This window comes from Lactuca serriola, chromosome 1, assembly GCF_051521515.1.
Source record: "Lactuca serriola cultivar US96UC23 chromosome 1, Lser_US96UC23_V15, whole genome shotgun sequence".
Lineage (NCBI taxonomy): Eukaryota > Viridiplantae > Streptophyta > Magnoliopsida > Asterales > Asteraceae > Lactuca > Lactuca serriola.
This window is the reverse complement of record NC_136408.1, coordinates 115,782,249-115,807,473: the sequence shown is the minus strand read 5'-3', so window position 1 is coordinate 115,807,473 and position 25,225 is coordinate 115,782,249. Positions and strand designations below refer to the sequence as shown.

Here is a 25,225-nt window from a genome sequence, read left to right as displayed (position 1 = left end):
CCCAACAAGACTAGTCCGGTCACAACTGCTATCGGAAACCACCACCACCACTACTCCAGAAAAACAATTTTTTTCATATTTGAAAAACAAAATAATCATTTTTTTCACATCTGCAATCTAAAACATGAACAATCCAATTTTCTACAAACTCAATTTTTTCCATATCACTCAAATTGGAACAAGAACACTCATGAACAAGAAATCTGAAAACGTCCAGAAAACAAAAATGAAAACCAATCGATTATCGATTTCTGAAAACAAAATCGACGGAGAAGAGGGGTGGATGTTATTGGTATCTTGATCTGGAAAGTCATCGATCGGACGTTGGAGTCGTTGGAGCCGGAGTCGCCACCTCTCACCAGAATAGGTTTCCAACGTGGGTACTATCTGGGATCTTTGCAACCTCTGTCTTCATCTTCATCTGTACGGAGGTGACGACGGCCATTTAACAAACCCTAAATCGTCACCAAGAAAAGCTCAAGATCTCCGCCGCCATGCTCCTCCGATTCTTGAGATCTATCTTGGGCTCACACTCGAAACACCAAAACCCTCTTTGTCAGCTTTAGATCTTCGCCTCTATGATCCTTCGATTTGAAAACCAGTAAAATCTGAAAAACCCTCCCATTTGAAAGCCTTCGTCACGTTGAGCTCGCCACTGCTACGAGAGAAGAACTGATAGAAAAGAAGAACCGAGATCCAAAAGATTTAGAGTTCATGGCTGACGAGACCTAAACATCTAAGGGGTGGCGTCGACGGTGGTCTAATGAACCACAAATCTGTAAACAAAGAACGAGAGTTAGGGTTTCTCCTGTTGAAAACTGAAGCGGGGGAGGAAGAGAGATGAGCGGGCGGTGACTCCATCTAGACGGTGGCTACTGTGGCAGAGGGTGGCGATCTGACGAAAAGATTCCAACTGATGTAATTTTTCTGGCAGCTTGTGTTCTTGTAAAATGAAAATGCGTTAAAGAGAGAGAGAGAAAGAGAAAGAGAGAAAGGAGGGATGAGGTGTGTATTTTTTATTTCTCTTTTTTATTTTTGATTTTTGCATTAAAAAGAACAAAAGAAAATAAAACTAAAAAGGGCAAATCCGTCATTATAAAAAAGTTTATAGGAGATTGGACTAAACTCGCAACAAAACGAAACTATTGGACCATTCTTGCGAGTCAAACCCATTTTGGACCAAAGTTGCTAGTTTTGACATACCACAGAGACCATTCTTGCAATTTTATCAAGAAAAAAAATGATATGTCGAACTATTCGAAAGGGAAAGTGGATCACAAATGCCATAGAATTCTTCAACATTTGAAATCGATCACGCTACATAATTTTTTTTTGTCGTTTTCTTGCTTATGTTTGATTGCTTCCAAAACAATTGGCAATAAAAATATTAATCGTCCATACATCGTATATATAGACTATCAACCGATACAAACTAAGACATAACAATCGTATATCTTGAAATGAATGTTACAGTTAAACGACAAGGTATTAGTGCTTTGGATTTTGATAGTAAATCTTTAGCTTTTCTGGCTTGAAGAGATTCTTAGAAGTATACGTTGAGTTATAAACATCCCCCAGAAGATCATACTGAAGTCTAGCATATAAAAAGACCGGTACGGAAGCAATTGCACTAATAACAATAGGTATCCATATCAAGTTGTTATGATAAAGGACGAAAAAACTAACACTAAAAGCGACCATCATGGCTGCGATAGAAAAGAAGAGTGTTGTTAAGCCTCTCATCAGCCTTTTGGGTAATAATTCCAAGAAATCATCTTCAGCATAGCGAGATGTGAGGATAGATAAAAATATTAGGAGTGAAACCGACGAGAATGTCAAAGAAATGGCATCTGATATGACAAATACTATGAAAGATCTTTTTTGAAAGAACATAGGAACACCAGTATTTTGATTATAACCACCAGGAACAGTAAACGCTGCTGCAAAAACAATGGTAGCTATAAGAGCTGCCACCACCATACTTTGACTAGCTGTCTCTTTCATCCACTTTTCACCTGAAGCGAGTAGCTCTTTGTGCTCCTTGCTAAACAGTTCATGTGGTGTTAAACCATCATTGTTCTTCCTTTCTCGATATGAAGGAGGAATCATACCTTCTACTTCCTACGTACACAAAAGAAAGGTTAATCACTTTTGTTTGGTTTGTCCACTTTGAAACTTTCTATTTTAGAACAATTTTATATATCTATTCTTGGATGATAGAGTAGAAGCAACTTAAGTAATAACTTCTACTTACATAGATGTAAAGAGAGAGAGCTAATGTCTTAGAGAGAAAGAATTAAAGTACCTTGAACCACAACAACTCTCGTTGCATTTGAAGAGCAACCCCTGAAATTACTTGAAGTCTCTTTTTCTTTGCACACTTCCCAACTAAATGTAACATATTATTTCCTTTCAGGTCCTTCAGAGGTGTTATCATATCTTTCATCGAGCCAATCTCATGTAGAAGATTGTAGATACCCTCATGACGATGTGATATAGCAACATGAAATATAGTTTGTTCGTTATCATTTTTCTTCCATATTAAATCTGGATATTGGCGAATGAGCTCCACTAGAAATTCTGTGTTTCCCATCTCTGCAGCCACAAATAGTACGCGGGAAGAAAACTTTTGATTTACACTTTTTGCTTCATGATCGACTGGCTTTCTACTCCATAGGTTATGAATTCTATTGGGCATCTTCGCAACATTTTCCAAAATGGACCCAAGTAGTTGCTCGACATCTTCCTTTTCTTTTCCACTATTTGTTGGTATGTCGACTGGACCTCTGATAATACTATTGATTTCATCTTTAGATAATTTCACAATTTCTGACCAAATAATTTTTAGTAATTCCATGGCATCGGTTTCTTTTTCAGAAGGCCCAACCTTCACATGAATCAACGCCAAAACTGAAACCCATAACCAAATATGAAATCAAATAGGTGGATAAAAATGAGTTGATAAGCAAAATATAAGAGTAGAGATATTCACTTGGACATATGATTCTCCAGATAAAATGCGGTTTTATCCCCCTAAATGCATCAGGTTTTCGAGCCAAAACTCCAAGTAAAATCCCACTTTTTGCAAGTGCTGGCCATCGGGACACTATTTTCAATGCAATATCTACATAATTTGTTTCAACATTTAATCAGGGAAAGTATTACATCAAACCCAACAAATATTATACAACTTTTTTTGAACACAAGCACATATGAAAACATTTATAGGACTACAAGAAAGGAGCAACAACTACATACCATATTGATCAGCTTCCACACATTTCTGTAGAACCCAACTGCGATTCTTATCTGTCCAACTATCTCCATACATCTCCCTAGATTTATCATAAAGATAATTCACCATTTCATGTTTTCCAAATAATGATGCCATAAAGAGTGGCATCATTCCATTACTTCCAGGGATATCCCCAAGGGTCACGTTCTTTTCCAACATAGTCATAACAGTTTTGACATTTCCACCCGCTGCTGCTAAACAAAATGCCGTATTGTCATTATCGTTCTTGAGTTCCAACTGTTCCTTTGTCATCTTGTCCACTAGATTTTCTACAAACTTTTCTATCTGTTTACTGCTTTTCGCAGATGCTGCAATGTGAAGTGCAGTATCATAGTTTTCACTTATGGCAAATCCTACCAAATCTAGATCTTGGTGTTTATCAAGAATGGCTTGAGCAGCTTCCCAATCACCTTTGATTGATGCATTATAGAGAGGAACGCAAATGCTCAGGTACTGGGCTCTATTTTCTATAAAGTAACAAAGAGTTGACAATTAGTCATCTTTTTTCCAGTAAGCCCATTGTATTTAGGTTTTGTATGAAATCTCCAAAAGACATAATTTCTACGATGTTCGGCCTTTGTAAAGTCCAAATTAATAAAGGGTGTTTGTCGTCAAGAGTTAGTGTAGGGAGTGTAGTGGAGGTATATATCCCTCTTGGTATTAAACACATTTGTATGAGATTAATGGGGTAACGTTGGTGTTATTATTGTTTAAAAGAAAATTTTCAAAACAAAAAATATTTAAAATTTGAAAACGTTATTGGAGAAACTTTAAATTAAATAAAAGCTTCTTCAATAAACTTGAAAATTTACAAGTTTCTCCTGTGAGCTTTTTCAATGATTGTGGTGGTTCTCATAGGATTTAAACCAATTATAAAAAGACAACATAAAAATAACACATAAATATTCAAAAAAAAAAAAAAAATCATTTACTATGGAGATATAATGAGTTTTTCCATTCTAGTATTTTCCATGAAAAACCTTCATAAAAAACCCAGATATTGTGGTTGCTCTTAAATCTATAGCAACATTCAAATGATTAATAATGATAAGTAAACAGACAGTGGTATCATACTCAATATAAAAGTTTACCAAGTAGATCTCGAATAGGTAGGTTCCGATATATTGTTTTTGTTCTTGTTGGTTGTGGACCTGGTGTTGCAACTCCTTGAGCAGTTGTTGTGGAGTTCATTTTTAGGAGTCCTTAATTACTTCACCTGCATACTCACATATTAGTAATATGAAACCAAAGTGACACCATGAAGATAGCACGTGGTGTGGTTGAAACAAATTCAAATCATAATTAAGAGAAATTTGCACCTTATGAATGTCTCTGAGTTAATGCACAGTAGGAATGAGGGGGTTGAAGACATGGATTTATATATGCAGAACTTGATGGACTAAGTTTGTAACTCATAGTCAACGCTTATAAAAAAATAAAGTCCATCTCAATAGATCTGAAATAGAAATATAATGTTAGGTATATAATTATTAATTAGCAAGCTGTCAAGTTAGTGGGAAAACATAAATGAACTGTCAACGTTTCGTTATAGCCTCTTTAATATAATTTAAAATTAAAGTTGAATAATTAAACTTTTTTAGATAGTCTGAACGACATAGCTAAAACAATAATAGAAAATTTATTATTATTCAAATACATTAACCAAAAATATTACCCAAACAATCCTTTTGTGGCACAACACAACAAGAATTCAGCCTTTTTGTGACGTCCTCAATAGCGATGACACCATCCTTTAGCGACGAAAATAGATCATGTCGCCACTAAAGAGTACTGTCGTCTCTATATATACATTGTCGCTAAAGGTCTGCCACCGGCAATCCTTGTTTGCCACAAGTCATTTGATCGTGACCATACGATGCTAAACGGATCCATTGGCTAGGGTTTCATCTCGTGGGAAGCATTAATAGCGGCGACATCAATTGCGACGACCGGTCGCCGCTATTGATGGCGATCCGCATCAATCTCATCTTGGCTGTTCGATTGATTTTGGATCGGATGGTTAATATTGGCCATAGAATGGCACGTATTTTTCCCTCCAACGTGTCGCGGCTATTGCCTATTCCCCACCACTAAATGTGGCGCCCTTTTGACTCCCACTTCATCCCAGACGAGTCATTATCTGCACCTTTTCTTTCTTGCAAAACCTCCGGCGAAGCTCATTTTTCCGGCATAATACACCAATCCATTCCACCACTAACCGTAGATTGATTCTAGGTCTTCAATTTCCGTTGATTTCCACTGATTTTTGGCGATTACCACTGATTTCTGGCGAGTTCCGAGTTTTCCGGCGACCCTAAACCTCCTGTAATGTACGTTTTCTTTTCCCTTTTCTCTTTCTCTTTTTTTTTCTTACCATATTTAGCTCTAATTTCTTATTTTTTTTTCGCGTTTTTAACTAGTCTTCGGTGGTGTTCACCACCACAGCACCACCGGTGTCACCATTTTCCGGCGATTGGTTACTTTTTTGGCGACTCAGCAGGTGCCTCTTTCTTTTTCCTTTTCTTTTCGTTCTTAATGTATAAGTATATGTGAATTGTATATATTTCATCGTGCACATGTCAATAAAAAAGGCGAATTTGTTGATCCTTTGGTTGAAGACCAATATGTAAGTTATTATTACTTAAAAATGAAGTAAATTGTTGGGTTTTTTTTTTTTCTTTTTTGGTGTTAGTTTTAATGTATATTAACAATCTTTTTGAATATACAAAATGCCTTGGTTGCTGAGATTGCTCTACAGACTCATCATTTAGCCGACTCTAGTGGTGATTCAGGCACCATTGATTGGATCGCAATATTTGAGAATGTGTTGGTTACACGAAGGGGGCATATGAGAGGCATTGGGCCTAAACCTTCTTCAGTTGTGGGTACAAGTGCTCCATCACAATAGCAGTCACAGTCAGAAACACCGCAAGCAATACGAGTACTTGTTAAATTCTTAAAAAATTTGGTAGCTTTGTTATATTGTTAAGAACTTAATGTATTTGTAGTAATTTGTGGTAGCTCGGTAGTTTGTTAAATTGTTAAAGACTTAATTGATTTGGTGCTTTGATGGTTTGATAGTTTATTGAATTGTTAATGACTTAATGTGTTTGTGAATTACTTTTAGGATGTTGATGTGAATGCTTTTCTTCACAACCCGACATTTGTGACGGCCATTGGAGATATTATTCGCTAGTTTAAAAACCAGGTCAACAACGAGGAAACCAACGATGGGGAGGACGATAGGGAAGACGAAGACACGTAGTATTTCTTGTTTAATGGTATGGATGATGTTATTTTGGATTTATTAGATAGTTTATGGATGATATATTAGATGTCTATTTGAGACCTATTAGATATTTTATGGAATATGATATGTTTGATATTTTTTATATAATGTAGTACGACGAGGACCAATTGCAACAACCTACATCTCCGGAAAGCTTTGCCGGGAAAACTCCGGCCAGTTGTCGGAATATTAATAGAGACGACGCTATTTGTGACGACATTCGGGTATAGCGACGCCAGGTATTAGAGAAGAAAGTATTTGCGACAACAACCGACGAGGCAATAGCGGCAATTCTTTAGTGACGAGATGTCGTCGCTAAAGGTATTAGCGACGACAAGCGGCATCAATTGTGACAATTTTTGTGGCTGCTAAAGGTTAGGTTTTTTGTTGTGCTGCAACAATTCAAAATCCTCATACTCAAACAAAAAATAAATAAATAATAATCATAATAGCTAAATAGAAAAAATTTATCTTGATGTTTAAGTTCATAAGATCTTAAAATCATCCGATCGAAATTGATACTTAGATTTATCTTAAAGATCTATATAGGGATCCTAGGATCCCAATTAAGATTTTAAAATCTTAACCTCATCTAATCCTGGCTCATTGTTATTTATTAATATTATATAGTTAGAGTCTCAAAATTTATCTATTTTACTTGAAATCGTGTATCGAATATCGCAAAGAAGTCTTATATAAATAATCATCGCTTCATCTATTTATCTCGAATTAGACGGAGCTCATGACACTCATGTTATTCTCGTTCGTATTCCTTTATTGGTATATGGTCAATACGATCTTGTTTTATTTTCTGTTTAAGATATTTTCTTTCAAAATATTATAATTTGTAACAAGAGGAATCAAGAATCATACTTAATACTTTAAAAAATTAAAATTAATTCCATTATACATGTCTTGATCAACATCTATATAAAATATAAGAAAGTTGCTAGTAGGTGAAGGAATATTGTTATACTACAAAACGTTAATTTGAACATTCAGCAATTGACTTTCGAGTTCGTTTACTTTCCTTGCTAACCGACAAGACATGTGAACGTTGCTCTGATGTATTATCTGCTTATGACATCAGCAAGTATCCATAACCTGACATCATCCCCTTTATTATATTATATATATAATTAAATCACAGCATCTTTATGAACAGTACCTAACTCGAGGTACTGTTCAACGGGTTGCTTTGACTCAACCATAGTTTCTTTAACATGTCCGCCGATCAACCGCCTCCATCATCAGCTTCTAAACCTCACAATAACACTTCTCGATATCTACTCCGCCTTCTCCACCACTCATCTTATCCGATGCGTTTCCCATAACCCTACACACTTCCGGGTCGTTGCACTCCGCTATAATTTGTGTATTCGACCTTTAAAGTGTGACTGACAGTGATGAAACGGAGGTTGAAGAAGCCATCGGTTTCTCCATGTTTTCGTCAACACAGAGTCTTTGTCCGGCGCCCGTCGGTTGCCTTCCGCCTGCCGACGCCCTTCCGTCGGTCTTTACGACCTTCGTTTTGCTGAAAATCGACTCGACAATCGACCGGTGTTCGACTTCATGTATACTCGACTGTCTAAAATCGACTTGCGGTCACATCCCTTCTCTAAAATCGAACGACGATGCCCTGGTAAGTGGTCATTTATAATTTTCCTGCCCTAATTCGTTATACTCTATTCTCTATTCTTCCCTAATTCTTCATCTGTGATAACATCTGGCAATTTAGTCAAACGATAGCAGTAGCATTGTTAACATGCCGATTAGGTCATTTTGTTGTCCTGTTGATGTAATGTCTGGAACTGTATTTTTCATCAATCCTAACTCCACATTCGGTTCACTTAGAAAAGAGTTATCCAGGAAAGGTGTCTATTTTGCCACAAGCCATAACTTAGGGAATGCAGATACAGTCTATGATACATCCCAATGCAGGCGCTACCTCTCAATAGCTCAATGTCTATCTTGCTTCGATGTGGGGGTTTCTATGTTAACTTCATGTGAAACTACCCGAAATGGTGCTTATGTTATTGTTGATGACTGTTTCATCAGGTGAGTTGTTATTATGCTTTATCAATTTGACACTTTCAATCTTACTACTTGCACACCCATAGGTTTGTTTTCAAATTAATACTAGCCAATTATCAAAGATAACCAAGCTTGAGAATTGAGATGCCAATTATAATGAAAATTTAGTGTTTTTCTTTCAACTTTTATGATGAAGGTGGGTTTGATAGACATCGATATCATAGACTGATATTTAATAGAAAACAGATTACATATCACTTGACAATTTCCTGAAAAACAGGTGCCTACCTTCTCAATAATACCATAATTGCATTAATATTAATATAATATATATTTTAAGTCCATTACAAAACTTACAAGTTATATAGATCATTAACTTACGATACCCTTTATGTTTTAAAAAGAAAAATACTTCCTTTGTCAAGTTGATTTTTGGTTCAATTACAAATTCAATTGTTAACATGTATCATAATTCATTTATCTTTTATGCAGCCAAACAAGTACAAAGATTTACTGAGAGTGATTTTCTTCTTTCTTATTTGCCTTTTCCTTCTTCTATGTTCTTTTTCCTGTACTGTTTTGTTTTCTCACTCTATTTTCTTGGGAATGAAGAATTTACATAATAATTTCAGTTCATCTTCTTTTACAATAGTGATTATGTGTGTGAAGAAGATTATGAAGATACAATATTACTCAGTTTTTGACAAATTTGATAAGTCAGCCTTCAAATTAATGAAGCTTTGTAATGTAAGTTATTGTGTATATTAACTTAAAATGCGGTCTCTTCTTTGCCACCTGCCTGAAGGTTTGAAGGTTTAAAACAATGTATTATAGTTCTCAATATGGACATCAATACATCAAGGTGGTCTAATCAATGGGGATCAAAGCCTATATGATAATTGTAGACTTTCACCCATATATTTGATCTAATATTTATTTTAAATGTCTCCATTTTCGGTTAGTGGCATATTTTTATGTTTTGGGTCTAATCACATTGGTTTTAAAAAAACCAAACATCGACTGTAATTCTGTTCTTAACTTCCTAGTGTTCTGGGTGTCATAGATGACAACTTCTGATGTTAAAGATTAATGCATAAATATATTCCACCCAAGATTAAATATAATATCATATCATATTAGAACTTTATCCATAGATATTAAACTTTTTAGGATTCCAGATCTCCAAATTTTTAGCATTTTATACCTTTTTAGTTACTGTAATTATGATATTTTCTTGTAATCAGCTGGAGTATTTGATGGATGGATCTCTATGGACGAACCAGGCTATCCGGTAATAGAAGGTGATTCGTATCTTTGTCACTTTTTCAGATATTGATCAGAAGAGAGCATCTCAATATCCCAACTACAAATGGAAGAAAACATGGGAAGTTACGAGTGTAGGTGTAATGGCAATTTCCTCCACTTCAAAGAACATAACACATGTCTTAGTGAGTATTTCAAAATATTTACATTTTTCGTGTAAAACATAGTTCATATAAATTGGTAAAAAAACAAAATGTTGTTGAATTTATTGGTAAAAGATGAAACATCGTTACATCGATTGGTAGAAAAGTGAGTTTGTTGTATAAAGAAATACATTTAAATTTCAACATATATATATTTTTAAAATTTAACATATGTATATGTGATATTGACGATTGATAAATAGGAAATAGGTGAAGATGTTTCTACGCGCGAGTGCTGGGTGGAGTTTTGCATGGACTGTTGTTCTTGGTGTTGCAACTATGGATACAGATTCTACAAATATTACCTTTTCCCTTTATTTATTTTGTAATTGTTTTTTTAAACATTTTTGCACTTCCATGAAATTAATATCCATAATCTTGATGCAGAGGTACATACTACACATACATTTGGAGATCAGGGCTATGATGGCACAATATATGCCCTTGGGTAATGAAAGAGTAAGCAGCATGTGCTTTTGGTGTTCGTATGTATATTTTGACACCATCTCATGTATTGTATATGCTATATATAGTAGTTTGTTTTAAGATTTTTTGTCACTCCATAAACTGTATCATATGTAATTCACATCCAACCCATGCAAAGCATGGGCACCTACACTAGTTCACATTAATAAATAATGTTTGTGTCCACTTTCTATTCAACCCATAAAATCATACGTAAATGGCCGTCAATCCTAGATCATTGATTTTTTAGCTACTTTCGGCATCCTTTAATTTTCTTGAGGTATACTTGAGCACCTTTTATGCGTAAATCGAGTCTTTTTGTCAAAGTATCGTTATAGATTACAAAGTTTTTCACTCTTTTTGTTGTAAGATGATATGAAAAACAAGAACTAAGACCGGAAGGAGTGGAAGGGAAGCTTCCCTTACTTTTGGTGGGCCATACCCCTCTTTCCCTCACTCTCTTTTCCCTCACCTAAAAGCCGAGGAATGGGTGGGAAGTCTTTCCCTCACTTTTTGTTTAAAATATTTTTTATGATTTATAATTTTTAAATTAATAGTAAACATAAATTTTAATTAAAAATAAAAAGCATTTAATTAATTAAAATAAAAATTACATTAAACCTAATATTTAAATTAGTAGAAAATTAAAAATGTAGGGTCTATTTTGTAATTTTTGAAAATTATTTTTGTGAAAAGATTTTAAAGTTGGGTGTATTCTGCCATAAGATCAAAACATAGGGGCCATATATATCATTTTCAGAAGCTTTCATCTTCTTCCTCTAACTCTCGTTACGACCTGCAACTCAAAAAAAAAAAAAAAAAAAAAAAAAAAAAAACCAGTCATTCACAAGAAGAGAGAGAATGCGGGACTCCCTTCCCTCACCTTCTTCCCGCCTTTCCCGCACCGGGTGTTTCTTGGTGCGGGATCGTTTCCCGCGGCTTCCCCGCTCACCACTCCGTCCGGCCTAAGAGAGAACATGATGACTTTTTGCTGTTACTTCTAATAAATTTAGAAATGAAAAGAGACTACACGAATACATACAATGCACACTTTAACCAACACTACAAGAATATAACTACATATGGCGACCATACCTATCCCGACGACACTAGTCGTCGCTAAAAGAAGGGCTATGCTGACGTCGTATTGTCGTCATAGATTTTGCCAACTTTGAACACAAATGTTTGACCTGAAAAGTTATGACGACGACATGTTGTCTCCACAGATTTGGCTGGAACGATGACTTTTTTCACGGTTTTCTGAAAACATATGACGACGACAAGTCGTCGGTATAGGTTACAACAAATCTAATTTTCATTTATTTTTATTCCATGGTGCAGAAAATCAAAACAACGTAGTTTTTTGGAAGCTATCGTAACGACTCGTCGTCGACATGCTACATGACGATCCTTGTGAAATATCTATATTGACGACTTGTCGTCGGTACAACTTCTTAATTTTTTTTTGTTTCAGTAAAAAAAAAAAAAGACGTCATTTATGTAAACCCTATACCAAATGAATTGTTGTCAGCATAAGGTTTTACCCTAACAGAACTTAATCCATCGTTGATTTGCACAGCGAACGACAAACCTCACTTTCTCTCTCGACGAAAATCGCAATTGGCAGCTCCTTCACCGGCGACAAGCAGCAGGTACACTCTTGGTCAACCATTTTACTCTGAATTTGTTCTTTGTTGGTGATTGCTCAACATTTTTACTCAGAATTTGAGGTTTTTTTTTAAGGTTGGTAATTTGACAACTGTTCACCATCGTCGGTCTTTGACCACGTTCGGCGTTCCTCACGGGCGACTCCACTCTTTTCCAACTTCTCTCCTTCACTACCAGAAAAGATTAGAATTTGGGGGGAGGCGCCGGAGGGGTGCGGGGGGTGGGTGGGGTTCTTTTTTTTTTTTTTTTTTTTTTCCTGATTTTGTGTTTTTTTCGGTGACCACAAGCCACCACTAGAGGACCACCATCAAATCTGACCATCACAGCAAGAAGAACATAACAGGTTGGTTTTTTTCTTTTCTTTTCTTTTTTTTTTTTTTTTTTTTTTTTGGAATTGAAATTGCATGTATAAGTTTATCTGAAATTGAAATTGGACCTTTTATGATTGTAGGATTGTGTTACTTGCTTGGTCTTTTTATGATTGTGTTATTTGTTTATGTTTATGTTAAATTGAAATTGTATGTATTAAATGTTAATTTACTTGCTTACTTTATATGAAGTTAAAGTTGTCTATAAAATGTTATATGAAATTGAAATTGTTTAGATTTATATGAAATTGAAATTGTATGTATAAAATGTTATTCACTTGTTTAGGTTTATATCAAATTGAAATTGTATGTATCAAATGTGAAATTGTATGATTCTACTACTTGTTTAGGTTGATATGAAATTAAATGTATAAAATGTAAAAATATGTGTAAAGCCCGAAAACGGATCTACCAATGATCAAAGACAAATAACAGAAGCAAAAGATGAAACAATAAGCAAAAACCAAGCTTGCATACGCCTTAAAGCAATAAAACGTCAGATACAACTTGGAGAAAACACGAAGCCATCAACAACCTTTAAAGTCTGACACAACGCCCTATTTATAGGCCTGACTTACAACCGCAAGGAGTTTACGGCCGTAAGGAGTTTACGGCCGTAAACATATAACAACCGTAAACTAAACAAAATCGGTTTTTACTACACAATCACTACCACTAACTAGTATGCCTAGACAAAACCATTACACAGGGTCTTTCAATCTCCCCCTTGGTTTGGACTAGCTCGAACCTATTCCTTTTTCGACAATCATCACGTCCATCTGGCCCATCGCTCCATTCCACATTCTCTTGCTTAGAATCTCCGCGATCATCGATGTGTACACCTTGGCTCCTTCCTCATATATATCTTCAACAACTTTAATTTGAAAGTTGCTAAGATAATGAATATCCCATTTCCTGAACTGCAGCAAGTCTCTGCGATCGTACAAACGAATACACCCATTCTTAAGTTTAATGACCGCTCCTGATGTATTTTCATCATAAACCCAACATTCCAAAGAACTGAGAGATCCATCTTGAAAGCCTTGAAGCATAGAAAACTGCTTGACTTGTTTCGTTGTGGGCCACATCACTACCTGTAACGGCTTATCAGTAGATGGTTCCAAAATATCTGGGTGTTCAAATATAACCGATTCTGCCGTCGACATCGATGGAAATCCTTTCTTTACTTGATCATCCAGAAAGTGCTTAAACTGAGTAACATGAGGAGTGTTGAAAAGATTGATGAACGGAGCTTGAGACAACTCCGTCAGATCAATTCTCGTAAACGACCCAAATGCATGAATATCCTTATACAACTCTGAGTTACCACGCTTACGAATGACAATCCACTTTCTGAGAGGGTCATGAAATCCCCAGGCAGTCACTCCTGATCTATCCCTAAATGTATCCCGGAACCTCACAACTTCAAGATCAGTAACAGTTATTAAGGGTTCGCTCGGAGATGTATTCCGATTAGTATTCCGTTTAAACAGTAATTGACCTCTCTGAACATCATCTTCCTGATTACGACGAATAAGTTCTTGAATATGTGGAGCCAACGGAGGTTCAACTACAACACGTTCAGCAGTACCAGAGGACTGACCGACTGGTAGGTCAACCGGAAAAGCTTGTACATGAAGGTTAATCCTTTGTTCTTCAACAGACGTCTGATATCTCTCACCAAAAATCAACTTCAAGTTTCTTCTTTAGCTCAAAATAGCTCGAAGTTAGCAGATTAAAATGATCTTGTAAATCGGAGATCTGCTTGCTTTTCAGCTTCTTATCCTTTTTGAGTTCAGCCAGTTGTCCGCCAATACTAGATTTATCTGATTGTAGCTTGGATACTTGGATACGAAGATCAACATTCTCGGCACGAAGCTCTGCCACCTGAATGTCGAGTTCAATATTTTTCTGGCTAAGAACTGAAATTTCTTTCTGCAGACCAGTAAGAGTAAAATTTTCATCCCTAGAACTACCTTCTTAATTGGAAACACCCTTTCCTCGAGGATCTGGCGATACAAGTTGTTCTTCAGCCATGTGCAACGCCAACCTTTCAGAAGCAACATCTCGATGGTATCTAGGAACTGAGAAACCAGGCGGTGCAGAGGAACCACCAACATCAAACGTTGAACTTGGACCAGTAGGAAACATCTTTGTAGTGGTGAGCCTTGTAGTAGTAGCAGTGAAAGGTGGGGTAGGAAGACCACTAACCAAACTTGTGACCAGTTCAGATTGTCTTGCATCAAGTCTTCTTCTTTTTGTCACACCCCGAAAACCGAAGGCGGAAACATTTCCGGGGTTGACTCCACGTTGAGTATCAAATCCAATGCACATAGTAAGTAAAGTAGAACAACCATTACATTACATATTGAAAAAGGTTTTACAATTGTTTCAAAAGTAAAGTTTGTACAGTTGTGATACATAATATATATATATATATATATATATATATATATATATATATATATATATATATGAACAAAGTGAAACGGGTCTTCTGAGTACTCCAGCTTCGAGCAAAACGGATCTTCGGTACCTGTTCTAACGTCGACCTGAGAACACAAGCGGTTTGAAAATCAGCATAACACTGGTGAGTTCATAAGTGGGTTTTGTTTCATGAAAATGTCCATTTTTCCTTTCTATTTCTGTAAATGTTATACACGCCAAGAAAATCCCATATTTTCTTATGTTAGTTGATTATTGATTCACAATATGTAAAGTAAAGTTGAACACTAAAAACATGTTTACCTTTGTGAAAATGTACATTTATGTTATCTGTTTTCTTATACTGTTCTGGTTATGTACCAATGGATTCCCAGGAAAGTCCCATACTTTCCTGATTGTATATTACCAATAGTAAAAGATATAAAGTTATCCCGTTTGTTACACTTTTCTGGTTATATGAATGTTTCCCCAGGAAGGCCCCATGCTTTCCTGAATGTTGGTTATCATTTGTAAAAGATGTATTCTAGTTAAATCTGATTCTGTACGAGGTTTCCCAGGAAAGTCCTATACTTTCCTGAATGTGGGTTATCAATGTAAAAGATGTAATGTTATTCATTATTACTATAAGTAAATCTCTGTTATCCTAATTGCGAGTTCCATAACCATACTGAAAACTGAACCTGTGGCAATAAGTAGTCCACAACCTTATGACTTTCTTCACCCTTGAACGATTTCGGTTCGGCTGTAGCTAGCAGCCAGGTGTGGGGTAGTCAGCCCTGTATAGATCTATACACTCAAGTCACGCTCTCTAAATCCCAGAGATTCTGGTTACGGGTGTAGTCCTCCACTCGCGTATCTCTGTGGAGTGTTCGCCGAGGACGTGTCTCCAATCATACAGGAATAACAAATTTACTAGTAATAATATGATAATCCTCCATTCGCGTATCTATGTGGAATGTTACCGAGGACAAGACAGTGTACAAAATATATTGTTCATGTGTTCTAATGTCATGCTTTTAACTGATAAAATGTGGAAAACCATTTGTGAAATATATAAAACATAACAGTTTATAAAACCCATTTCACAAATAAACGTTTACGTAATCTGCATATTCTACTGGTTATCAGTTGTGTATATCAGTATTAAAAGCATATGAAATGTGAACACACACACACACGAAAATAAGTTTTGAGTACAAGAAAGCCCTTGTACTTTGCTTGTGTCCCCCCCTGAAAACAGTGAAAAACAGTGAAAAAGGGTAGGGGTATGAACTCACCGGACTCGGAAATGCGACGGTTTTGGATACTAGACGTTGGTTCGGGGCTTGTTTACTCGCGATGTCCCTATGTAAAATGTAATAATGTCCATATATAACTAATTAGATTGACAATCACTAATCATATGGAATATTACACTCCAACGAGGTTAAACACTTCAAAACGAGCGTTTGGAGTGACCCGGGTGACATCTACGGACGTGTAATGACACTAGGGACTTAGGACTTGAGTTTACTCTCCAAGAGTAAACATATTAGGGAGTTTACGGCCAAATAACACCCACATACATGAGTTCATGGCCGTGAACTCATGTGGGTATGATTTTGAGGGTTTATTGACTTGTTTGGACTTGGGGATTGTTGGAATGACTTACTAAAATGCCTTGGAACAATTTGAATGAATTAATACCACATAAAAGGGAGTTCACAGCTGTAAACTTAGAGTTTACGGCTGTAAACTCTCCTAGGATGAAGGAAAATTGATTTGAGGTACAAGGAGTAATCACATGTGATTCTAGTCAATTTTCCAAGCCTTGTTGTGAATTTAGAGCACCATTTAACATGTTTTTAGGAGTTTACGGCCTAGAAGCATGTTCTATGGCCGTAAACTCTCCTATGCTCATGAGAAATTAGTTTTTGATACTTAAAACAATCACATGTGATTCTAGAAATTTATTCAAGCCTTTGGAGTGAATTAGATGCATCTTTTGACATAGTTTCATGAGTTTACGGCCAAAGGGTATGCTCCTAGGCCGTAAACTCCTATATGTGGTATTTTTGATGTGTTTAAGGTCTCTAAACTATTTTTAGATGGTTCTAGGATTTACCACAAGGCTATTGGTTAAGTTTCAAGGCATTCTAACATGTAAAAATGAGTTTATCCTCCAAGTTTGAGGAGTTTACGGCCCAAGCACATGTCTTGGCCGTAAACTCTTGTTTGTCCCTCAAAATTTATTTTTTAAATGTTTTAAGTCTCAATTTGTAAGCCTTAAGGTCGTATCTAAGTCCCAACAATGATTTGGAAGGGTTAATTGGCTTAAAAACCCCATTTTTAGGTGTTTACGGCCCAAGATTGATCCTTGGCCGTAAACACATGTTCTAGGTCCTAAAACTTAATTTAAACATCAAATTGAAGGCTAAAGAGGTTAGATAACAAGTTAAGGATGTTACCTCTTTGATTTGGAGCCTTAATTCTTTCTTTTTGGACCTTTGATTTTGGATGAGGAGAGAGGTTGGAAATGTTTATGGAAGAAATGGACAAAAGCTTCAAATGAAAACTTTGAATCACTTATATAGTGCTCGGGAATTGGACACGACGGAATTCTACCCGATACCGGCATTAGGCGGGGCTTTTGGTCACACCCGATCAAGTTGCCTTGATTAGATGCATCGCAGAAGACAACGAAATCTTCTGTCCCTTCGGGTAGGGACAGAACAGGCGCGCTGCACAAGGCTCTTTTCAGCGTCTGGAACGCGGCTTCTTGCTTATCACTCCAACAAAAGGGTACACCTTTCTGTGTTAGAGTGGTTAAGGGTTTGGCGATTCTGGAAAATTTCTGGATGAATCTTCGATAATAGCCAGCTAGACCCAAAAATTGTCGGATTTCGGTGGGTGTCTTCGGTGCTGACCAATTCTCTATCGCCTTTATCTTGGAAGGATCTACATGAATACCCTCCTCGCTTACCACATGACCGAGGAAAATTACCTTCCGAATCCAGAACTCGCACTTGGAAAATTTCGCGTACAACTTCTCGGATCGTAGGGTCTCCAACACTAGTCTCAAGTGTTGTTTGTGGTCTTCTTCGCTTCGGGAATAGACGAGTATGTCATCAATGAACACAATGACAAACTTATCCAGATAAGGACGACACACCCGGTTCATCAGATCCATGAACACCGTCGGTGCGTTGGTTAGACCAAAGGGCATCACTACAAACTCGTAGTGTCCATATCGAGTCCTGAAAGCTGTTTTAGACACATCACTTTCATGAACTCGTAGCTGATGGTACCCTGATCGAAGGTCTATCTTGGAGAAGTAACTGGCTCCCTGGAGTTGATCGAAGAGGTCATCTATTCGCGGAAGAGGGTATCGGTTTTTGACAGTCAACTTGTTCAGCTCGCGATAATCGATACACATTCGAAAGGATCCATCTTTCTTCTTGACAAACAGGATTGGAGCTCCCCACGGCGAGGAACTAGGTCTAATGAATCCTTTACTGAGCAACTCGTTGAGTTGACTGGATAACTCCTGCATCTCTACTGGAGCTAAGCGATACAGAGACTTCGCTACGGGAGTAGCTCCAGGAATTAGGTCAATACGGAATTCGACCTGACGCTCGGGAGGAATTCCTAGAAGCTCTTCGGGAAACACATCAGGAAAGTTACAGACTTCGGGGATGCTCGCGAGGTCTTTAACTTCCTGTTTCTCGTTGATTACATGGGCCAAGAATGCAATGCACTCCTTTCGCAGGAGCTTCTGAGCTTTGATGCAGGAAATGATACGAAGGTTGGAACTAAGTTTATCGCCATAGATTATGAGAGTTTGACCCGAAGGAAGGTTGAGACGGATGGATTTTTCGAAACAAAGGATATCTGCATGATTGGGACTCAACCAATCCATGCCAATGATGACATCAAAGCTCATTATGGATACTGGCATAAGATCGATAGGAAACGAATGGTCGTTAAGGGTAAGGGTACAACCTACGAACACCTCGTTAGCGCTTTCCTTCTCACCGTTAGCCATCTCGACGGTAAATGTTTCAGTTAAAGGTTGGGAATTATGTTTTAGGTTATGTTTGAATGCATGACTAATAAAGCTTCTCTCAGCACCCGAATCGAAAAGAATATTAGCATATGAGTTGTCGAGAAGGAACGTACCCGAGACAACAGTGGGATCGGCGACCGCTTCCTCCCGTCCCATAGCGAGGACCCTTCCGGTGTTATCAGCAATAGACTTTTTGGGGCAGTTCCTTTTAAAGTGCCCAGCTTCACCACAGTTGTAACAGGCTTGACCGACGCCTGTTCTAGAAGATTGATTGACCGGTTGAGCTGGAGCCTTGCAAAATCGGACCGTGTGCGCCTTCTTACCACAATTGGTACATGATAGTTCTCGGCAGGGGCCAGGGTTGTGGTGATACTTGCACTTATCACAAAGGGGAAGATTACCAGCATACCGACTGGTAGGAGTTGGAGCTGTGGATCCCGCGATTGAAGCGGCAGCAATGGGGGTAGTAGCAGCATGAACTGCTACTGTTTGTTGTCTTTTGGAGGAGCCTTGGGAAGATTGACCCTTCTTCTTCTTCCAAAATTTTCTTTTCTCACCACTGTTTTTAGTCGACTCAGGGGTGGTGGTGGTTTCCTCGACATCATCACTGTGATCGATTATGGCTTGGGCTAAAGTCTTAGCACTATCATATGTGTTCGGGCGAGCAGCTAAGACATGACCTTTGGTTGGATTGGTTAACCCCCATATAAACCTCTCGATCTTTTTGCTTTCTGGAGTGACCAAACCAGGGCAGAGAAGGGCAAGATCATCGAATCGGGAAGTGTATGCAGAGATGTCGGAACCTTTCATCTTCAGGTTCTAGAGCTCATGCTCTAGCTTCTGCATTTCCCCACGGGGACAGTATTCGGCAAGAAGGAGTTCTTTCATGGCGTCCCAGCCCATGGCATTGGCTACAGGGAGGGTTAAGGATTTGACTCGGCTATTCCACCAAGTCAAGGCTTTATTACTGAGGGTACAGGCTGCAAATTTGACCTTATCGGACTCAGCACAGGCAAAGATTTCGAAAATGGATTCGATTTTCTCGAACCATCGAGATAAGGAAATGACACCTCCAGTGCCATCAAAAGATGATGGTTTTGCATTCATGAAATCCTTATAGGAACCCTCTTTTCGATTTCCCTGGTAGTTTTCTTGATCTTGAGTACCACCTCCCGAACCACCAGAACTACCGGTGTTCAATTGGGACATGGCAGCTGCCACCGCGGCGGTAACAACTGTTTGGAATAACACGGGATCAATTTCAGGAGGAGGTGGTGGTGGAGGGTTGTTGTTCCATGAGCTGGATCTCCTTCTGGGAGGCATCTTGATCTAATGAGATCAAGAAAGAGAGGATGGTAAGTCCTCTGAATTGAGTCGAGAGATATGACAGATATATATTCCGAATAAGCGATAAGGCAGGAAAAAGTTATCAAAGCAGGTAAACTATCGCTAACAGAATGATCGAGGATCTATACGTGAACGAAGATTTCTACAAAGGATTGGTTCGAGAAATACTCCCATAGTATTTCATGATTCGCTACTTCACTAGCTCGATGTCTGTGGTATTAGGGTAAGTTTTAGGTATGCCGCATATCATAGTTACTCCCAAACACATGTTGGCCGTGTCTCGAATGAATATAGTTGGCCATGCTATATTGATCCTAGACACGACTACATAACTGTCCAGGTTTAACCGCAATACACAACACCCATTTACTTATGTTTTGTTCTACTTGTAGTTACGGATTTCGACGGTTCGGTATACTTATATACTTTTGAAAATACTTATAGTTTGAAGATACTTTTATTTCAGAGCACTTAGGCCCTTCAATGTTTATAGTTTTATACCATATAAGGTTTGGTATACGTTATTCACTATAAACAAGGGCTCTGATACCAATCTGTCACACCCTGAAAACCGAAGGCGGAAACATTTCCGGGGTTGACTCCACGTTGAGTATCAAATCCAATGCACATAGTAAGTAAAGTAGAACAACCATTACATTACATATTGAAAAAGGTTTTACAATTGTTTCAAAAGTAAAGTTTGTACAGTTGTGATACATAATATATATATATATATATATATATATATATATATATATATATATATATATATATATATATATATATATATGAACAAAGTGAAACGGGTCTTCTGAGTACTCCAGCTTCGAGCAAAAAGGATCTTCGGTACCTGTTCTAACGTCGACCTGAGAACACAAGCGGTTTTGAAAATCAGCATAACGCTGGTGAGTTCATAAGTGGGTTTTGTTTCATGAAAATGTCCATTTTTCCTTTCTATTTCTGTAAATGTTATACACGCCAAGAAAATCCCATATTTTCTTATGTTAGTTGATTATTGATTCACAATATGTAAAGTAAAGTTGTACACTAAAAACATGTTTACCTTTGTGAAAATGTACATTTATGTTATCTGTTTTCTTATACTGTTCTGGTTATGTACCAATGGATTCCCAGGAAAGTCCCATACTTTCCTGATTGTATATTACCAATAGTAAAAGATATAAAGTTATCCCGTTTGTTACACTTTTCTGGTTATATGAATGTTTCCCCAGGAAGGCCCCATGCTTTCCTGAATGTTGGTTATCATTTGTAAAAGATGTATTCTAGTTAAATCTGATTCTGTACGAGGTTTCCCAGGAAAGTCCTATACTTTCCTGAATGTGGGTTATCAATGTAAAAGATGTAATGTTATTCATTATTACTATAAGTAAATCTCTGTTATCCTAATTGCGAGTTCCATAACCATACTGAAAACTGAACCTGTGGCAATAAGTAGTCCACAACCTTATGACTTTCTTCACCCTTGAACGATTTCGGTTCGGCTGTAGCTAGCAGCCAGGTGTGGGGTAGTCAGCCCTGTATAGATCTATACACTCAAGTCACGCTCTCTAAATCCCAGAGATTCTGGTTACGGGTGTAGTCCTCCACTCGCGTATCTCTGTGGAGTGTTCGCCGAGGACGTGTCTCCAATCATACAGGAATAACAAATTTACTAGTAATAATATGATAATCCTCCATTCGCGTATCTATGTGGAATGTTACCGAGGACAAGACAGTGTACAAAATATATTGTTCATGTGTTCTAATGTCATGCTTTTAACTGATAAAATGTGGAAAACCATTTGTGAAATATATAAAACATAACAGTTTATAAAACCCATTTCACAAATAAACGTTTACGTAATCTGCATATTCTACTGGTTATCAGTTGTGTATATCAGTATTAAAAGCATATGAAATGTGAACACACACACACACGAAAATAAGTTTTGAGTACAAGAAAGCCCTTGTACTTTGCTTGTGTCCCCCCCTGAAAACAGTGAAAAACAGTGAAAAAGGGTAGGGGTATGAACTCACCGGACTCGGAAATGCGACGGTTTTGGATACTAGACGTTGGTTTGGGGCTTGTTTACTCGTGATGTCCCTATGTAAAATGTAATAATGTCCATATATAACTAATTAGATTGACAATCACTAATCATATGGAATATTACACTCCAACGAGGTTAAACACTTCAAAACGAGCGTTTGGAGTGACCCGGGTGACATCTACGGACGTGTAATGACACTAGGGACTTAGGACTTGAGTTTACTCTCCAAGAGTAAACATATTAGGGAGTTTACGGCCAAATAACACCCACATACATGAGTTCACGGCCGTGAACTCATGTGGGTATGATTTTGAGGGTTTATTGACTTGTTTGGACTTGGGGATTGTTGGAATGACTTACTAAAATGCCTTGGAACAATTTGAATGAATTAATACCACATAAAAGGGAGTTCACAGCTGTAAACTTAGAGTTTACGGCCGTAAACTCTCCTAGGATGAAGGAAAATTGATTTGAGGTACAAGGAGTAATCACATGTGATTCTAGTCAATTTTCCAAGCCTTGTTGTGAATTTAGAGCACCATTTAACATGTTTTTAGGAGTTTACGGCCTAGAAGCATGTTCTATGGCCGTAAACTCTCCTATGCTCATGAGAAATTAGTTTTTGATACTTAAAACAATCACATGTGATTCTAGAAATTTATTCAAGCCTTTGGAGTGAATTAGATGCATCTTTTGACATAGTTTCATGAGTTTACGGCCAAAGGGTATGCTCCTAGGCCGTAAACTCCTATATGTGGTATTTTTGATGTGTTTAAGGTCTCTAAACTATTTTTAGATGGTTCTAGGATTTACCACAAGGCTATTGGTTAAGTTTCAAGGCATTCTAACATATAAAAATGAGTTTATCCTCCAAGTTTGAGGAGTTTACGGCCCAAGCACATGTCTTGGCCGTAAACTCTTGTTTGTCCCTCAAAATTTATTTTTTAAATGTTTTAAGTCTCAATTTGTAAGCCTTAAGGTCGTATCTAAGTCCCAACAATGATTTGGAAGGGTTAATTGGCTTAAAAACCCCATTTTTAGGTGTTTACGGCCCAAGATTGATCCTTGGCCGTAAACACATGTTCTAGGTCCTAAAACTTAATTTAAACATCAAATTGAAGGCTAAAGAGGTTAGATAACAAGTTAAGGATGTTACCTCTTTGATTTGGAGCCTTAATTCTTTCTTTTTGGACCTTTGATTTTGGATGAGGAGAGAGGTTGGAAATGTTTATGGAAGAAATGGACAAAAGCTTCAAATGAAAACTTTGAATCACTTATATAGTGCTCGGGAATTGGACACGACGGAATTCTACCCGATACCGGCATTAGGCGGGGCTTTTGGTCACACCCGATCAAGTTGCCGTAACCCGATATGGGTGATTCTAGAATTATTCCGATAACTATAATGGGGTGTTAGAATGATTCCTAATGGCATTAAGACACCCATTAAGTCATTTAGATCGATATATGTTAATGACTTAATTTAACGATGAAATCGGAAACGGATTTGGAAACAGCGTTTGGTTGATCGAATTGGATTACAATTTGAGTTACAAGAAGTGATATGAAATTTCGGGTTGTTACATTATCCCCCCGTTAGAGGGAATTTCGTTCCGAAATTTAAGACAAGATACAAGACAAAAGATCTAGAAAGAGTTGTGGATACTTCTGTTTCATCGAGTCTTCCCGCTCCCAAGTGAACTCTGGTCCCCGCTTGGCATTCCAGCGAACCTTCACTAACGGGATGCGACTTTGTTTCGTATGTTTGACTTCTCGATCCATGATTTCGATCGGTTCTTCCACGAAGTTGAGGTTTTCATCGATCTCGATCTCGTTTAAAGGAATCACTAGGGTTTCATTAGATAGGCAATTCTTGAGATTTGAAACATGGAAGACGGGATGGATGTTACTGAGCTCGTGAGGTAAACGAAGCTTATAGGCTACCGGACCGACCTTGGCGAGGATTTCGAAAGGTCCAATGTACCTCGGATTAAGTTTCCCACGCTTACCAAAGCATACAGTGCCTTTCCAGGGCGAGACTTCAACAGGACATAGTCTCCAACCTGGAATTCCAGTGGTTTCCGACGGTTATCAGCGTAACTCTTCTGGCGATCACGTGAAGCTTTCAGTCGTTCTCGGATTTGGATGATCTTCTTGGTAGTTTCACGGATGATTTCAGGACCATTGAGAGTACTGTTGGGGACTCGACTCTTGGCTAGTTGTGTATCCCCCACCTCGGCCCAACACAGAGGAGATCTGCACTTACGACCGTATAGATCTTCGAACGGAGCAGCCCTAATGCTGGTGTGGTAACTGTTATTGTACGAGAATTCGATCAAAGGTAGATGTGTATCCCACGACTTTCCAAAGTCAATGACACATGCTCTAAGCATGTCCTCTAGGGTTTGGATTGTTCTCTCACTTTGTCCATCGGTCTGAGGATGATACGCCGTGCTCATGTCTAATCTAGTTCCAAGAGCTTTCTGGAGAGACTGCCAAAATCGGGAGGTAAACCTGTTATCTCGATCAGAGATAATGGATGCAGGTACACCGTGCAGTCGGACTACTTCCTGGATATAAATCCACGCGAGTCTTTCCATCTTGTATGATTCTTTAATTGGAACGAAATGAGCTGACTTTGTCAAACGATCGACAATCACCCAAATGGTATCGTACCCACTCGAGCACTTGGGTAGTTTGGTGATGAAATCCATGGTGATCATCTCCCATTTCCACTTGGGGATCTCGGGCT

At 37.8% G+C, this 25,225-nt stretch overlaps 1 protein-coding gene and 1 long non-coding RNA gene across 2 annotated transcripts; one reads left to right on the top strand and one right to left on the bottom strand.

The window, feature by feature from the left end:
* Positions 1-1,387: 1,387 nt before the first annotated feature.
* LOC145097661 (uncharacterized) lies at positions 1,388-4,654 on the bottom strand. Its single transcript, XM_079035284.1, has 6 exons — positions 4,615-4,654; positions 4,387-4,511; positions 3,259-3,762; positions 2,993-3,124; positions 2,306-2,910; positions 1,388-2,121 (listed from the first exon to the last, which is right to left on the bottom strand). Exons 2-6 carry the CDS (start codon positions 4,484-4,486, stop codon positions 1,489-1,491), a joined length of 1,974 nt encoding a protein of 657 aa, XP_078891410.1. The 5' UTR covers positions 4,487-4,511; positions 4,615-4,654; the 3' UTR covers positions 1,388-1,488.
* A 3,200-nt stretch (positions 4,655-7,854) lies between these two features.
* LOC145097655 (uncharacterized) lies at positions 7,855-10,735 on the top strand. The gene is made up of 3 exons (XR_013704450.1): positions 7,855-8,642; positions 9,863-10,066; positions 10,288-10,735. It is a non-coding gene; the product is annotated as an uncharacterized LOC145097655 (long non-coding RNA).
* Positions 10,736-25,225: the final 14,490 nt, after the last annotated feature.

Excerpts from the sequence above, each read along its gene's own strand:
- LOC145097661 (XM_079035284.1), bottom strand. The coding sequence starts at position 4,486 with ATGAACTCCACAACAACTGCTCAAGGAGTTGCAACACCAGGTCCACAA. Across the intron at positions 3,763-4,386 it reads ACCTATTCGAGATCTACTTG|AAAATAGAGCCCAGTACCTG; the intron begins GTAAACTTTTAT and ends GTTACTTTATAG. Across the intron at positions 2,911-2,992 it reads CTGGAGAATCATATGTCCAA|TTTTGGCGTTGATTCATGTG; the intron begins GTGAATATCTCT and ends TATGGGTTTCAG.